At 40.7% G+C, this 18,102-nt stretch overlaps 1 protein-coding gene across 1 annotated transcript in view; it reads right to left on the reverse strand.

Moving 5' to 3' along the window:
• The window catches only part of TTBK1 (tau tubulin kinase 1), an 88,879-nt gene that overhangs the window by 43,719 nt on the left and 27,058 nt on the right, over positions 1–18,102 (reverse strand). Inside the window, exons 4-6 of the mRNA XM_080998240.1 lie at positions 12,386–12,526; positions 10,261–10,365; positions 201–266 (exon numbers count right to left, since the gene is read on the reverse strand). Of these exons, the coding sequence (XP_080854366.1) occupies positions 201–266; positions 10,261–10,365; positions 12,386–12,526 (312 nt within the window). The remainder of the gene's footprint in view (positions 1–200; positions 267–10,260; positions 10,366–12,385; positions 12,527–18,102) is intronic.

Consider the following 18,102-nt stretch of genomic DNA (forward strand, 5'->3'; position numbering starts at 1 on the left):
TGTGCCCCCAGCTCCCAGCCCCTCTAGGCAGTCCAGAAGGATGTTATGGTCGATGGTATCAACAGCCGCTGAGATACAGCACACATAGTAGTGCTTTGAGTTTGCAGACGCCTTGTCTTCCAAAATGGCTCCAGCTTTTGCACTACCTGGCAGAATACTGAACAGGGCATTCTCCCACCTCCCCAAAAAGAAATACTCACTCTGTTTTTATGAGCATTCACTGAAGCATAGCGGACCGTTCCCCGGAAACCAGCAACATTACGAGGCTAATGGGAAAGATAATGAAAAATTAAACTTAAACATCAAACTTAAGAATTAGCAGAGCTGTTAATGTTTTATTTATCACTCAGGGCCATAAACCACTTTAATTACATTTGTTAACTTGAACTGATGCCCTAGGTAGGCATTTTGGTTAGACATTAAAAGTTGCTCCTTGAATAAACCCCTCAGGAACAGTTAAAACATGACAGTGGAAAAACCACTTGTACTTCACAGTGCTTACAAGAGATCTAATTACAGTTTGTTTGTTTTTGTTTGTTTGTTTGTTTAAAAAAATCTTCTGCTAAGGATAAGCCCTCCCTAAAAGAGAATACTTCCACCTTGAGTGGACACAGCCCAGCTTCATCTCTGTAGAAAACCAAAAACCAATGGTTTCAAGTCAATTAAACTTCAGAGCAAGTGAGAAGTCCAAAATGGTTTCTGTAATCCTTTAAGTGACTACAGAAAATGATCATGACAGCCTCATCTTCCCTTTAAAAAAAACCCATTATTATGGTTGCATAACACAGGATGCTTCTGTCAACTGCTCCAATTAATTACCTTAATTTACATTGGCTTGGTTCACACATAACAATAAGCCATGGTTTAGTAAACTATTATTTATTAAACAATGGTTTGTTTCATCATCAACTGTACCCAGCAGATCTGAAGCAATGGGTTGTTGGCTTATTTAAATAATAATAAACCTTGGTTTATTCTAACTGTGGCTTGGCATAATGTGCAAACAAGACACCCTTATTGAGTTATAAAAATATTTATAAATTGCCATGTTATAAAAATATATCAAACCATATAAAAGTTTAAAATATACCTCAATTAACCGATTGTGGAAGGATGCATTCTTAACTACTTCATTGGCATGGCAGAATAGAAAAATTTTAAGCAGGCATTTTAAAAGTTGGCACAGAACCATGGTTCTTAACCATGGTTTGTTTGGCCATCCCACCCCAAACCCTCAACTAAAAATAAAACATGAGGCAAGAGCAACTATAAAACATGGTCAAGCTATGGAGAAAAAAGCCTTGGTTTGTTTGATCATCTGTGAGATAATTCATAGTTAACTTGTGGTTTGTTAAACAAACCTTGGCTTATAGTTACATTTGAACCAGGTCATTGTCAGGATCCCGCTGGTTGCCCATAAGCACTGGTTCCCCACTGCACTGACTCATATCCCAGCTGTTATAAACTCCATTGTAATTCCTCACCAAACTAGGAGATTAGGGGTTCTGAATAGCCTATTTGAAATAGTAACCTTCCCCTTCCCACCATTAAGCACTATCACAACAAGTCTTTTCTAGATAAATAAATTTCATAATTCAGGCTCAGCTACTAAGCAAACTAAGCAAAAAAGGAAGTATTTTGTCCCCACTGGGGTTAAGAACAAAGAAGCATGTGCTAAGGAAAGAACAATACAGATATTTTGTCATAACAGTTGAACTATCCCTTGCTGGTTAGGATTCCACCACTAAAGCAGCTGGGATTTCATGCTGTCTGTTTCAGAATGAAGTAATCTTAATGGCTATAAACAGGAATTGTCATATTCTGTTCTCCCATAAGTAGTAAGACTCAAGTACAACAATGGGGGAGGATGCTGTTAAGTTCCAAGTAATCCCCATCCAGGACAGTCCTGAGCCACTGCAATCTCAGAAAGACCCAGCACTTCAGCCCTATTGAGGTGTTCTCATCCCATATGTAATTAGGAAAAACGGGGGTGACAGTTCTGCCACCACCCTTTCACCCTCTGTGAGCTGAAAGGAAGCAGGGAGGCTTTTCTGCCACAGTAGGTTCCTCGTGCAAGTTAGAACCCGTGTTTGTTCCAGGATTCTGAATATTTTCAGGGAGCCTACAAGAATAGAACAGGCTACCTGCTGCATGTGTTTGGTGGTTAACTTATGGAGGGTGACAAAGACGGCAATGGTGGTGGTGGAGTTAGCACATGTGGCCCACACAGAGACATACAATTCTCATTGTATGGGAGATCAGAACACCTGAATAGGACTTTTTTTGAACTCAGAATGCATAAGACTCTTGGCCTGTACATCAAGAGTTGAGACATGTCCCAGTCCTGAAAAGCAAAAGAGTATATACCATCAAAAGCCAAAGCAAAAACAAAAGGAGAACTCTAATAATAATTAAAACAAGCAAGCACAAAATAAAGGGGGGTGGGGGGAAACCAAGAAGCATCATGATGGCTCACTCACAACTCATGGCTGAGATGGTTACAAGCAGCGGATGGGAAGCCAACGCATCAAACACAGTCTCAAAAAAGGAGCCCAAAAGAACTGTAAAACAAAGAGAAACCCAAAGAAAACCATGACAATAAAAATGCAAAATGGAGAGAAATAAAAACAGAAATGAATTTGAAATCAGGTCAACAATTTCACCATTATTATTATTATTATTATTATTATTATTATTAAATTATTACTATTATTTCCCTTCTCTTGCAGCATGTGCCTTGGCTTCACTGCTCAAATTATCTAAAGCTGGTCACTTTGCAGATACTTTATGCCTGGGTGGTACATAGTGGCTTAGACTTTGGTGCTTGATCTATGTGAGGTAATACAGAAACTTCTGTCTTCAGGCAGAAAGAGCTGCAGTAAAAGCCACATAATCTCCCTGACTCACATGCTCATTGACACTTTCTCAGCCTGAATTTATTGGCATCATTTCTTATTGCTGCCCTGTTGATTTTTGCCATTGTGTCTTGACTGTTACTGCCTATGTCTCTGTCTGAATTGGGTATGGCTAAGTCTGTATTCCCAGGCACCACTCTATTCCACCCCCTTAACAGCCCATATTTATCTAGAACAGCCCTTATTTCCTGCTACCTGTCCCTGTCAAGTCACCATCCCAATCTGTATTTGGGGAAGACTGGAGGCGCCTTTTAAAATAGAATTAAGAGTGCAATACTAGAGTTGCCATTCTTTAGAATTCAACACCCACACGGCCACACACCCACACACCCCACAGTATCTAAAAGGCAAAGACAGCAGCAATAGTGCAAGGGAGGTCACAATGGAATCCTTACTGGCAGTGTGAGTTTTCCAGCTTTGCAACTTACAAGGCAGATGTATAGATGAGTAAATTACACAGTGGTTTAGCCATCAGAATTGTTCTTCCCTCCCCCATGCTTTAGGCAGGTGCCCATACCTATCTTATTTCTACATGGGATGACAGGCACATTAACCCATTTGGCCTTTATTTTGTAAAAACCTGATCTGGGAAATTGGGGGGGGGACGGACTTGGTGACATAAAGGATTCAGACAATCATGCCATACTTAGTCAAGTATGCTGCAAATTCACAGAACTATTGTTCCCAGAGTTTAAACCTGGCTATTAAAAACTAAGTTTGAACTGGCTACAGTGATGCCAGAGCCATTTCAAAAGCAGCCTCAACCCTTTATAAAGTTATGTTTCTTCATCCAGAAAGTTCGAAGAGGAAGCACAATACTTATTTTCAAATAATGTGATCAGTGGATTCTCTCTCAATTGCAGAAATATAAAATGCCAATTTACCACTTCCCCTTTATCTCCTAAAAAAATCTCTCAAGATAGCAAATGTTGCTGACTATGCTTGAGTTGTATCTATTCTGTATTAAATGCAATTATCTCCACTGAGAGACTTAACATCTGTACCATTCTGTTTTAAACATAATTTCTTAGGACCAGTTAACTAACACATCTTCTTCAGAAGCCAGTGCAGGGTGGGCTAAAGTAAAGGAACACATATAGAGTTCTGATATAGAGAGTAAAGACAGTTTTCTAAAATATACAATAGAGTGTGTGAAATAGGATGGTACCCTTGATGTGATAATTAGCAGTATTACAAGTACATAAAAGTGTCCCTATTTTCATCTGTGAAGCATCAACACTATGCTGTTCCTCAGGGAACTGAAAATATATTTTCCCACAACAACTGACTTTCACACAAGTGGTCAAGTACCATAATAAAGTTGGTGACATTTTGCAGTTCGGTTTTCATCACTTCATGAGCTCAAGCGTAATGGGGTCATAACAAACAAAATCTGAGAGAAAGGTGTAAACACAGCGTGTAGCATCTATCTTAAACTCTTGAAACCTTTTGTTTCCATTTGTATCACAGTACGGGCAACTTCTCTGCCACATCTTTATTAGCCTTTGGTCGGGCTGCCGGCATCAGGTAACAATGCACTAGCATTGGCCATTCTGGTTGCAGACAATGAGCATTTAAGCATGGAAATCACAATGTGTTGCCATTTATATTCCTGAGTTATTCATGCAATATTGTTAATAGTATGCAACAATGCACTGATGTCTAACTTAAGTCACTCAGCTATGCCCCAATCAGATCCAGCACTCACGAGGCTATTTTATTAAAACAGTTCTGCTCCAATATATATTTCAAAATGTAGCAATAGTTGCACCAAGATTAGAAAATGCCTGTATCAGCAACTACATTTTTAAGTATTTGCAATGATGTGCCAATTTTAGATGGAACCTGGTCATGTAACAATTAAAAACATAATCTTCTTTAATTAGGGTTTTGGTTTCTGCTTCTTTCAACTTTCACACCTGATCAGGCATTCTCTTTCCTAATATTCAGCCTCAGCCATACAGATACACACGGACACAAAACTGCACTTACAAATACATACAATATCCCCAGTCAAGCATTGCAAACTACTGCAGTGCGGTCTGAATCACGAGGAGACAGAGCTCTAATCAATGGTCTAGGGCTGACTCAGCAGAAGCAGCAGCATGCAAAACACAGCAGCGCATTGCCAATTCATGCAAACAGGAGAAGCTTGCCATGACAAAAATGCTGCTTTCCCCTTGCCATTCCATGAAAGATAAAGCAGCAGAGATGTATTCAGCAGAGAGCTTCAAGGGGATGCGAGAGTTGTGCTAATAATAGAAGTGCGGGTCAGTTTTCAAACAGAGAACCAGAGTTTGCACTGTGAGAAAAGCATTATGAATTAAAAGCTACTGAACAGCTGGCAACAGTAAAACTAATTCCTATATTCAGGCATATGGTTGACAACATGAATTCAGAATGAAAGCCTAGTCCTAGTATGGTAGAGCACATTGCTAAACATATGCATGATGACAAATATTTAGAAGCATTTTCACATCTCTACCTAACATGGTAAACTTTGTTTGAATGGATAACATCTGTATAACAGATAAAGTAGGCAAATTTTGCTGAACCACAATTTCATGCTACCCTAAATATGAACAGAATAACATTACAGCAAACCAATACATTACAACTATAAGAGGGCTGTTTCTTTTGAATTAATTCTTTGTGTTTATCTAGAATTGCAGCCCGGAACCCATTGCTACAGAACCAGAGTCCTCATTGTCCATTTTCTTCAAAGGAAAAAAGTAGAATAGTTGGGAGGCGGTCCATTAAAGGCAACTGAAAGAACCATTATTACAGAAAAACAAGCCTTTTTATTTACTCATGCTCTAATCTAGTTGAAGGGCAAGCCATAAAATATTGCAAAAATTGCCCTCCCTAAAGTTTCAGCTCTTCTGATTTATGCCTCAGTCATGTAAAGGAAGAATGGCTTTACAGGCTACATGACGTGCATTTAAAACCTGTAACTTGTTTAAGTACCCTTTATCTTAAGTAATTGTTTCTGGACAATGAACAATGTTACTATTACAGTGAGGGGGAAAAGTACAGTCATACCTCGGGTTGAAGTAGCTTCGGGTTAAGCATTTTCGGGTTGCGCTCCACAGCGACCTGGAAGTAACGGAGCATGTTACTTCCGGGTTACGCCTCTTGCGCATGCGCAGACGCTAAAAATGACGTCACGCGCATGGGCAGAAGCAGCGAATTGCGACCCACGCATGCGCAGACGGGGGTTGCATTCGCTTCAGGATGCAAACAGGGCTCCAGAACGGATCCCGTTCACATCCAGAGGTACCACTATATTTGATCCCCTGCTAAATTTGCCCATTTGCCCTCTGACAAAGAAATGACCAGTCCATAATTTTAATGGTAGGTTTATTGTAGCTGTGAGAGGCAGAATAACAACAGGAAAAACCCCAGAAACCCAGAAGACAAAAGTCTGAGATTGATGTGCATTATAATGAGTGAAATAAGTATTTGATCCCTTTCCAAAAGATGACTTAGTACTTGGTGGCAAAACCCTTGTTGGCAATTACAGAGGTCAGATGTTTCTTGTAGGTGGCCACCAGGTTTACATACATCTCAGGAGGTATTTTGTCCCACTCCTCTATGCAGATCCTCTCAAAGTCAGTAAGATTTTGAGGCTGATGTGTAGCTATTCGAACCTTCAGCTCCCTCCACAGATTTTCGATGGGATTAAGGTCTGGAGACTGGCTAGGCCACTCCAGGACCTTATGAACTGGTCATTTCTTCGTCAGAGGGAAAACGGGCAAATTTAGCAGGGGATCAAATGCTTTCCCCCCTCATTGTAACTACTTAAAAGAAGAAGAAACACTGTGGTATTTTGCTAACTGCAACCTTCATCAAATGTGCAAAGTAGACTCCAATGGTGGCATGCAAGTGAGTTGAGGTACACTTGGCAGACAAACCATTAGCAAATTTTCTTACAAATATATAGCAATGCCCTGCACAGGAGCTGGACTTCCATTATACAGTGGTACCTCGGGTTAAGTAATTTATTTGTTCCGGAGGTCCGTTCTTAACCTGAAACTGTTCTTAACCCGAAGCACCACTTTAGCTAACGAGGCCTCCTGCTGCTGCCGCGCCACCGGAGCATGATTTCTGTTCTCATCCTGAAGCAAAGTTCTTAACCCGAGGTACTATTTATGGGTTAGCGGAGTCTGTAACCTGAAGTGTATGTAACCTGAAGCGTATGTAACCCGAGGTACCACTGTACTTTCCTTTCAAACCCACAATCCACCTGTCCACTTCCCAGCAGGACAACTAAGAAGGCAAATGAGAGTTTGACCATCATTTGGATTAGTCAGGGTGGGACTCCCCCATTCAGCAGCCAACTATTCAAACTAATGCTATAGAAAAAAGAGTACTAATTGGGTGTTCTGCTCTGCACTCTGGTATCTACCAAGTAGGGTGACATGATGCTGGGCTCTGTGAGGTCTGCTGTGGACGAGGTCGCTAGGCAGACTATCTTTAAACAGTACTATATAGAAAGATTGAGCTCCATTACAAAGCTTTGTGTCAGAGGAGCAGTGACTACCTGGGAATCTGTTGATGCAGCCTAGAATAGCAGTGACTTATTTTCTTTTTTCTTTTTTGCTGCAGCAGCACACTGTTCCCTCATGCTAAGCTTGTGGTCTACTAAGACCCCGGATCCTTTTCACATATAGTACCAGAAAGTGAGGTCCCCGTCCCCCCGATTCATATATTTGTGCAGCTGGTTCTGCCTAAGGGTAGAACCTTATATTTGTCCCTATTGAAATTAATTTTGTTAGTTTGGGCCCAGTTCTCCAATCTGTTACACATATTTTCAATCCCGATTCCATCTTCTGAGGCAATAGTTACCTTTCCTAGTTTGTTGTCATCTGCAAATGTGATGCTCATTCCCTCAATTCCTTTCAAGTTTACTGCGTCTTTTACCATTATCCATCTGTTGTATGTCCATAGCTACCATAGTATCCAAGTCAATTGGATACTTTATAGACACTGAACAACGGGCCCAGGACAGAACCCTGCTTGTAACTTTATTCCAGGATGATGAGGAAGCATTAGTGAACACTCTTTGGGTTCAGTCAGTCAACCAGCTACTAATCCATCCAAAAATTACCTGATTCAACTCACATCTTACCAGCTTCCTTACAAGAATATCGTGGGGGAACTTTGTCAGAAGCCTTACTGAAATCAAAATACACTATATCCATTCTCCTGATCCAACAAGCTTGTAGGTCTATCAAAAAAAGAAATGAAACTCATCTGGGAAGACACGTTTTTGAGAAACCTATGCTGGGTCTTAGTAATCACATCATCCATTTCTAAGTGGTCATAGACCAACTGTTGAAATATCTATTCTAGGACTTTCCTGGTATTGATGTCAAGCTCACCAGTCAGTAATTACCTAGGTCTTCTTATCCCCCCTTTTGAAGAAGGGGACAACATTTGCCTGCCTCTCATCTGCAGGGACCTTACCTATTCTCCAGGAATTCTCAAAGATTACAGACAAAGACTCACAAGCTCCTTTAGTACCCTTGGATGCAGCTCATCAGGCCCTGGAGATTTGAATCCACTCTAAGTACCTAGGTGTACCCTAAACCACCATTTTTCCTATCTTGGGGTGCAGCTCCCTCCTTGCATCACTTATTATGTTATCACCAGGTTGGGCACTGCTTCTCTTTTGGGTAAAAAGAGATAGAAAGCAATTGTTGAGCAGTTCCACCTTCTCTCTGTCATCCAATAGCATTTCTCCATGAATAAGGACTTGTTTGTCCTTCCTCCTGCTTCAAACACAGCCAAAGAAACCTTTATTATTGATTTTAACCTCTTTTTTCAAGCCTGAACTCATTCTGAGCTTTGGCCTGCCTGACCTTCTTCCTGTTGGATACTCTTGTATACTCTTCCTTCGTGATTTCCCTTTTTTCCCATTTCTTACATGTGCCCTTCTTAAATCTCAGCTCATCTGTAAGCTCCTTATGCAGCCATCAGAAGTTGGGCAGCTTGCATAAATCTATGGCTGATAGCCGCTGAGTCATGAAATGAAGATGTCAGATTTTTAAAAAGGACAAGGGCGGAGGAGAACAGGAATTAGACTGCTTGAGTCCTTAAGGCCTTATAGGATCCAGGAGGAGAGCACTGGGTGGGTGGGAGATTCATGAAATGCCGTTTTTAAAAAATAACCCTTTAACCCTGTATTGCATAGTGGGAGAAGGATGAGAAAGAAACAAGTTCTGTGCAAGCAAGTCTCAAAATAGCTCTATGAAGCTTCTTTTCCAGGCTGCTTAGAGCACAGAAGAGCAGCACTCCTGGTTAAGTGTCGGGGATGCGCTGCAACATTTGTTGCAGGCTGCACTTATTTTAATCTACATTTCATACATGGCATCCTTTTATTAATACCTTAGTATTATGAACTATGATGCAATCAATGGAGATCACTCTCCATACTTAATTTTAATATTTATTCATTTTCCCACTGATCTGGTGGCAATGTTAATCTCTCTGAGGTAATCACAGAGCATGCAGACACAAGACAGCCTAGAGTCGGAAACAAAACATCTTAAACACCAGGAAAACTGTAGACCACATGGAGTGAGATAGGAGAGTGCTGCTTCTTACTTGCTTCTGATAGACTTCAAATTCTCTTTAGCAGAGGATCAGCTTATTGAGAAAAACATTGCCCTACCCCCAACTCTGAACATACAGAGCTCCTTCATGTTCACAAAAGGCCCCTGCAAGGAAGTACCTTGCAGGCAAGAAACATCATTATGTGCCTCAGAGCACGAGTGATAGAGGATGCTGATTTGCCTCTACATACCTGCTAATAATGCTGAAACCATAAAGAAGGAAGGTGGAAAAGGCCACAGGATGAAAACAAATGTTTGTTTGTTTGTTTTAAAAGAGAACACCTCAAAATGATGGAGAAAATTAGTTCCAAAATAACACCCCCCCAACTTCCCACACTAGACATGTTTAAAAAATGGGAGCTTCAGGAAAAGTAAACTAATGAAACAATGTGAACTTCTTAAAACAGCACTTCTCCTTCCTTTGGTTTTGAGCCAAGACACTGAGCAACAGGCACATGTATACCTTACAGCGAAGGGTGGGTAATAAATGAAAATAAAATAATAATAATAATAATAATAATAATAATAATAATAGAAAAAACCATGTTTTCAAAAGAAATACAGTCTCTCTGTTACAACAGGGAGAAACTGATAGGTTCAGTTTCTATCCCATCAAGTGTACCTGCCCAACCAGCATCAACAGTATTGTGAGAATGAATTAACATAATCAGGATTTGTTTGAAATATTTATATTCCCCCATAGAAATGGGAAAAAAAGCATCACTTACAGGCCGGACTTCACCGTTGGTATTGGTATACTGTCGAGCCAGACCAAAATCTAACATATAACATTTTCTGTAGGTTGAGGGGAGGCGTCCCATGGCAAAGTTGGACTAGAGAAAAACAGAAGGATAGGAAGAGTTGGGGAAAATATGTATTTTTCACATGTAACAAGAGAGATCATACCAGTTATTAATATAATTATGCTTAAAGTTATCAGCCACTTGCTACAAGGGCATTTGCAGCCCCAGCTACTAATCAACCCTGTTTTCTAGCTTAAGATTGCTTCAATAATTGCAGCTCATCCCAAATGCTGTAGCTTCCCCTGGCTTACATCCTCTGAAAACCAGTTTCATTTTCATCTTACCTTTAGACAGTGTTTGCAGTAATCCATATGCTCAGTACAAAAAAATACTTCTAATTGTTAAACACTTGCCTAGTAAAGTTTTTCCTTGATCAAAACGAAGAAAAAATAACACAACATGACCTAAATTGCTTTGAAGATGAAGCACAGTGGACCAAGGCCTCCCACTCAACCCACATGAATTGAAATTTACTGAGCACACTCAGCCGGAACTCCCCGGGCTGTGCAGCGCGATGATCGTGTTGCTGCGGCAATTGTGTTGGCATGGCAATTGTGGCGGTGGGTGCTCAACAACTTTAGGTGGGTTTTCAGCAAGTTCCACCACCAATTGTTGCTGCCTTCTGGACCTCTCATGGAGGAGGTACATGAAGAAGGGCCCTCAGATGATTGCAGGACTCAGGTTGGTTCATATGGGGAAATGAGGTCACTGAGGTATTGCAGTCCTGAGCCATTTAAGGCTTTATAGCTCAAAACCAGCACCTTTCTTAATATTATTATTATTATTATTACTACTATTATTACTATCGTCCTGTATTCAATTTGTATACTGCCCTTCATACAAAGCTCCCAGGGCGGTTCACAAAAGATAAATATAAAATGAGAAAACAAAATACAGAATAAAACATAAACATAAACAAACCAATGACACCCCCCAACACGTTTAAAAAGCCATAGGGTGTTAAACAGCCAATTACCTGGTTGAAGAGAAATATTTTTGCGTGGCGTCTAAAGATATGTAATGAAAGTACCAGGCAAACCTGCCTGGGGAAAGCATTCCACAAATGGGAAGCTACCATAGAAAAGGCCCGTTATTGTGTTGCTACCCTCCAGACCTCTCATGGAGGAGGTACACAACTAAGGGCCTCAGAGGATGATCACAGGGTACAGGTTGGTTCATATGGGGAGAGACTGTCCTTGGGATATCATGGTCCTGAGCCATTTAGGGCTTTATAGGTCAAAACTACTTGGCAGCCAGTACAGTTGGGCCAAGTTCAGTGTAATATGCTCAAACCATCTTGCCATGGTGAGCAAGCTGGCTGCCAAATTCTGTACCAGCTGAAGTTTCCAGACCACCTTCAGTTTCTTTTTAAAATAGGTGGGATACAAGTTTTAAATATAAATTTAAATAAATGCCAACTGCTTTGAGACAGGGTAATGTATCACTAGGACTGGATCAGCGTGGTCTCAGTGTAGAACTGACACTTGGGTTTTATCTCTGCTATCTGGGAAACCCTCTGGCATACTGATACATTAAACCCACAACAGTTTACCCCCAGTTTAAAAGAATCCTAAGAACCATAGTTTAGGGAGGGAATTCTCTGCAAGAGAGTCCTGGACAGCCTCATACAATTACTGTTCCTGGTATTCTTTGGGAAGAAATAATTCTTAAACCAATTAATGAAATCTGTAATGAAACTCCTAACCTTCTCACATTGCCTCTTTCTGTACACTATTTGCAAAGTGCAAATTATCAAAGTCTATTAAGCTGGCCATGCATGTGACTGAGGCATGGACCTTGCTATTCACAAGTTATACGCACTGGATGGCTGCCACCCTGCCCAAATCAAGCTTCATATAGTAAAAGGAAGGAATCAAACACCCCTGAGGAACAGCACTGTATCAACTGGATGGCTGCCATTTTTTTTCTCAATTACAGGGATAACTATCCTCTCACTTAATAGTAAAGTTCTTGGATAAAATAACAGCATCAACAACAGGAAATGCAAACTCTGTAAGTAGGGAAAACAAGGTCATTGCAAACTACTCACAGGCTTGATGTCTCGGTGCAAAAATCCCACTGAATGAATGGCTTCTATAGATTCTAGAATCTGTTTGCCTAATCGGAGGGTTGTGCTCAGTGTAAAAGTTCCCCGCGGCTGGCTTCTTCTGAGGTCTGCAAGATTCCGGCCCTGAAAGAGGTGTATACTGGTTTTATAGCACTAATTTTTCAGCATCAGTTACAACACAGTAGCTAAATACAATCCACGGAAAAATGGGGGGAAAATATCCTCTCTGTTCAGGCTTGGCATTTTTTAGCAGCCCAGATTATTGTGCATTCAGTCTGGAAAAGTGGAGGGCACAACTAGGCATGCTGTGATCAGATGTCCTGCTGCTTTTTCTCTCTATCAAAGCTCAATGGAAACTTGGTGTGGGGAGGAATCTGATCAGGATGGTGGAATTGGGTGAACACTCCCTCTCCTTCTGCACTACCCCCACTGTTTTCGTGATTGAAATCACACTAAAAAATCTGCTGTTTGCTCATGGGAGTGAGAATATATAGATAGATGCTTTTTTAAAAAATGCAAGAGATCTTGTCCCTAGCTCTCTCACATCAAACATCTGTCTAAGTTTGGCTTTAGGAAAGTTCCCCAAAATGCTTTGCCAAAGGCACATGAAAACCAAGGCTAGCAAATAAAGTGAGCTTGAAAATGGGATTAGACTAATTAGTGGAGGATAAGGTCATCAATGGCTACTAGTCAGGGTGGCTATATATAACGCTGAATATCACAGGCAGAATTCCTCCAAATACCACTTGCCAGGGAACATGAACTAGAGAGTGATGCTGCACTCATGCCTTGTTTGTGGGCTTCCCAGGAGCTTCTCGCTGGCCATTGTGCAAACAGAATGCTGGACTAGATGGGACTTTGGCTTGATTCAGCAGGGCTCTTCTTTCTTTTTAGTATTTTTATTTGATTTTACTTTAGCTAATAGTAACAAATGAAACTGAGCGAGCAGCACTATTTCCAGATAATCAGCAGCCCAAAAAGAAAAGCTTTGTTACATCAAACTGAGCAACAGTCCTACCACCACACAATGAAGTCCAACCCAAAACATCTCTCCAGAGGAGCCCATGTGTTGGTTGGTTGAGTCAATCAATCATGTTCTTTATGTGGAGCATAAGTAATAAAGCAATGCCAGCTTCAACAAAAACTATTTTTGCCTATCATTAGATTTCACTGTGCTTCAACCTATTTTGATAGGTTTTCCATTATGGCAAGCAACCGTATTTGTTGGTACTACTTCACCTGTTCTTCCCCACTTTTTAGCAATTGTTAATGTGGCTGCAAGAAACAAGATGACCAAGAGTTCCTTATACAAAACATATTGCCCTGTTCCTTTCAAAGAGGGACAGGAGAGAGTGTGTTGGATTGGGTTGATGTATTTGACCAGTTCATAATCCCATTTCATGCAAAACTAGTTCCCAACCCCTTTTTAATTGCAGCACAAGTCCCCCACATATGAAAACCATTGCCTGTTACCCTACATTCTGACCAACACATGGGCTGCAGGAGTTCAAAATCCTGTTCAGGGTGTGGGGAATCAGGTACCAGGTATCTGGTGGAATGGAACTCCACAACCCAGCTTTCAAAGTGTCTTGATTTTACTCTACCCTAACTCTCTTTGCCCCCACTTCTTCCATCTCCTTTCTGAATATTGTCACTTCTGGAATTATAGGCAACTTCCCCCCCTTCCATTCATCTTTAATCAGTACCATATTTGTGCTGTCAGTTACCCTTTCCTTAGTAATGGAGATTCTAACAAGCACATATTTGACTCATATCTTCCCATGATGGGTCTCTCCCAATCACTGTCTTTCATGCTCAAATATGGACAGAATCTAACCAATGACCTTTCAACTGAAGTCCCTCCTTTTTGGCCATCGAAAATGATTCTGCTTACCAGCAGGAAAGTTTTCCATCTAGATATCTCCTTACTTAGCTATTACTTTTCATCTACATAACCATGCACCGCCTAGTCACTAACTGATCACATGTTTCAAGCTGGAATCTTAAATTGGAAAAAACGCAACACACTTTTTTTCCAGAAGTCATAACATTAAACAAATAAGGCAATTCATAATGAATCTTCCAAACACACAGAATCTGGCAACAGTGATTTCTCCTCACTTGAACTCTCCATAAAAAGGGCTGGATGCACTCTACAATCTAAACTAATCCCAGAAACAGAATCATCTTTCCGATTTGATACTTCTCATACTTGGAACAGACTCAGTTGTAAAAGTTCTTCTTAAAATTTCAATACCTAGCATAAGAAGTCTGACTGTAAAGAGATACTATGCATCCATATTCATGCTTAAAATTACTGATACTCATTCCTCACAAAGCCTCAGCAGGCGGAAAAACTGTTGAGAATCTTTCTGCAAACATACATACAACCTGGGGAAAGAGAAAAAGTATTTCCCATATCGGGAAAAGTTAAATTGCCGGGGGAGGGGGCTTTTTAGTTTAGAAGAAAAGATAAGAAAGGTATGACAGAGGTGTATAAAATTACGGATGGTGCAGATAAAGTTAACAGGTCTTTCTCCATCTTCCTTCATACTAGAACCCGGGGTCATCTTATAAAGCTGAAGAACAGACAAAAAGAAGTACCGCTTCAACGGGGCAGAGTTACATTATGCAATTCAGTGGGAATGTCCTCCAACTTAAACAGGTTTAAAAGGGGATTAGACAAATCCATGGAGGACAGAGTTCTGAATGACTACTAGTCACGCTGGTAGCCTACTTCTGCCAGACTCAAGGGTACAATGCCTCTGAATCTCAGTCACAAGGGAGCATCAGTGCTGTTGTGCTGTTGAGCTCTTATCCTGCTAGTGGTTTTCCCATTGTACTTAATTGTTTGCCTGAGATGTTGTGAGCTACTTTGGGCACAATTTTGTGGAAAAGTGGCGTACAAATAAACAGATGATGGTGATGATGAAATAAGCTACTAGCTCAGATAGGCCATTGGTCTGATCCAGTTGGGTTCTTCGTATATTCTTCTTTGCTCTCTAAGAATTAATTTAAATTTTTGTCTTAAGGACTTCTCTTTTAAAATTCAATAGTGTCACCACTAGCTTGAACACCTTTGCACTAGTTCACACACATAGGTACTGTACTAAATCACTTAACCACTGAAAACTTCATGAATCCATGAACTGTATCTATTGAAGAGCACTTGAGTTTGAAAGGATATGAAACTTTGGTCTGGCTGAAGAAGAAGACTGAATATTATCTGACCGTATATCTTTGTATCTGAATGGTAAGGCCCATTCCATCTGGCTCACAAGGATCCAGCAGCAGTTGCTGAAGAAGACGGTTGGAGATCCATCTGAGAGAGTCGTTTACGACCTGATTCCCTGGTTCTCTGCCTGACCCATTACCCCTTGCCTGCAAGAGTTTCAGTCTTATTTAAGGGTTGCTGCTGTTGCCTTGACTGTTACAAAGGCAATTCAATTTTTTCCATAGCTGAAATAAGTAGGGATATACTCTCCAAGTTCCCAAAAGGCAATCATGTGAAATTAGAATATCAATATGCTATTTTCACATCATCCTGGAAATGGGCTAGCTACCTATTAATGTAAACCTGTAATGGAACAGAGTTACATTTACAGAAAGAATGAATCATACCATCTCCTTAATAACTCCTTTCCTGCTCTACTTGAGTAACTCTTATGATTCTTGTAATCATAAACCAACATTCCTCTCATTCTTTTTCCGTTTACTAGCCTTGTGAAGCTTGTAATTTTTGTATATATCTCCATCTGACTGCATTGTTCAGCAGGGTCTGTTAGGGGTAATTTGAAAAGGCTTGGAGCATTATTTATCATGCTGCAGGATTTGTGGAGACCTGTATTGTCATACTGAATAGGGAAAAGCAAATGAACTCTAAAAAAAACCACACACATGTTCAGGAATTTCTTGCACTGAAAATCAATAGGATGGTTTTATCAGTGCTCTCATAATTATTATTATTATGGATATCTCCAAACTGGGTGAATGGGCACTAAAGGGCCCCTTAAAACATCCATTTTATTGTGCATTTATGATGGTTTATGTTAATGAAGGCAGTGATCATACATGATCCCTTCCCCATACTATCTGCACCAGGAAATTTTTGAGGTAGTCATATTGCTCCATTTCCAATCAGTTTGTATCTTGCAATTCCTGCTAAAATCCTGTAACTTTTCATACCGCAAATGTTCTGGGGTTCTTAGTCCTGCTGTTGTTATGCTATAGCCCCACAACACAACAATAATATGGTAGTACTGGGGAAGCATCACAGTACAACTAATCAAGAAGAGTAAATCCACCATCTGAATCTTCATTGGATGATTCTAATATGAAGATTCAGGACAGACAAAATTAAGTACTTCTTCACACAGTGGCTTAGTGAAACTATGGAAATTGGTTGCACAATTTGTAGTGGTGGCCAACAACTTGGAAGGCTTTGAATGATTAGAAACATTTGTGGAGAATAAGGCTATCAACTACTAGCTGCAATATCTATGTTCTGTTAGTTATGTCTATTTGATTGGTCGTGCAAGAAGCAAAAAACAGTAAGCTTAAGTTCTTGTGAAGCTGAACTGAATGCACTGTCTTATTCACTTGTGGATTGTGAATGGTTGTTACAATTGTGTAAAGACATGAGAATTCCTGTAAAGTGTCCAATCCAGGTTTATCAGGACAACAAAGCATGTTTGGCTTTGCTGACTTCTGAAGGTTGTAAGCAAAGCATGAAGCACGAAGCACTTGCAATTGAAGCTGCAACATGCTAGGGAATGTGTTCAGAAAGGACTTGTAACGGTGTCCTACATGCCAGGTAATGAAATTCCTGCTGATTTATTTTCCAAGGTTGTTCCGAAGGATCAACACTGTACCTATGTACAGAAACTGGGTTTGTACTGAGATTGTACTGATACACTGCCCAGTGGTGTTCACAGAAAGCGGGAGGATGTTAGTTTCTGTTTTGCCACTGTGCAGCTGCTTAGAGTCACAGGACTCTGTTTACATTCCAGAGCCATTCCAGGCTGTTGGAAGTCTCATGGGAGATGGGAGATGGATGTGACATTAGTGGTTTCCTGTTCCTTTGTTCCTTTGTTTCAGTTGCTCTCTGTCTTTCACAGAGAGAGGATGTATATTTCTTTGCTGTCTGTGTAGTAAGAAATAAAGCATAGTGATGTAGCCATAAATCTCATCACTTCCCTGTGCTGGAAACTCCGCTGAACGGGAATGTGCCTGAGGCCTCATCAAAGGCTCAGGTCATTCATTATTGTCGGAGGCGATTCTGAAGGACTCGGCCGGAGGAAAATGAGCTTTATCAGCTTGGCCGAGTGGAGATCCTGACATGTTCTACATTCACTGCTGGAATCACAAGTACTGGGAATCAATAGTGTGCAGAGCACTGTGGCACTCAGGTCCAGTTTGCAGGCTTCCTACAGGCATCTGGTTGGCCACTGTGAGAACAGGATGCTGGGCTAGATGGACCTTTGGCCTGATCCAGTAGTGCTCTTCTTATGCTCTTAAAGCATCAGCTCCCATTAGGAACAGCCATGGCCCAGACCAACCAGACCATGAGTTAGCCAACGGAGGCAACCATCTCAGACAAAAGAATCTGTGTGTCCTTTAAAAATCAGGATGTTTTCAGTAATTATTCACTCTCCCATTCTCTCCCATTTCTTAGCTAGGAGTAAAATGCCATGTGGATT

This window comes from Podarcis pityusensis (assembly GCF_964106645.2).
Source record: "Podarcis pityusensis genome assembly, chromosome: 3".
Classification (NCBI taxonomy): domain Eukaryota; kingdom Metazoa; phylum Chordata; class Lepidosauria; order Squamata; family Lacertidae; genus Podarcis; species Podarcis pityusensis.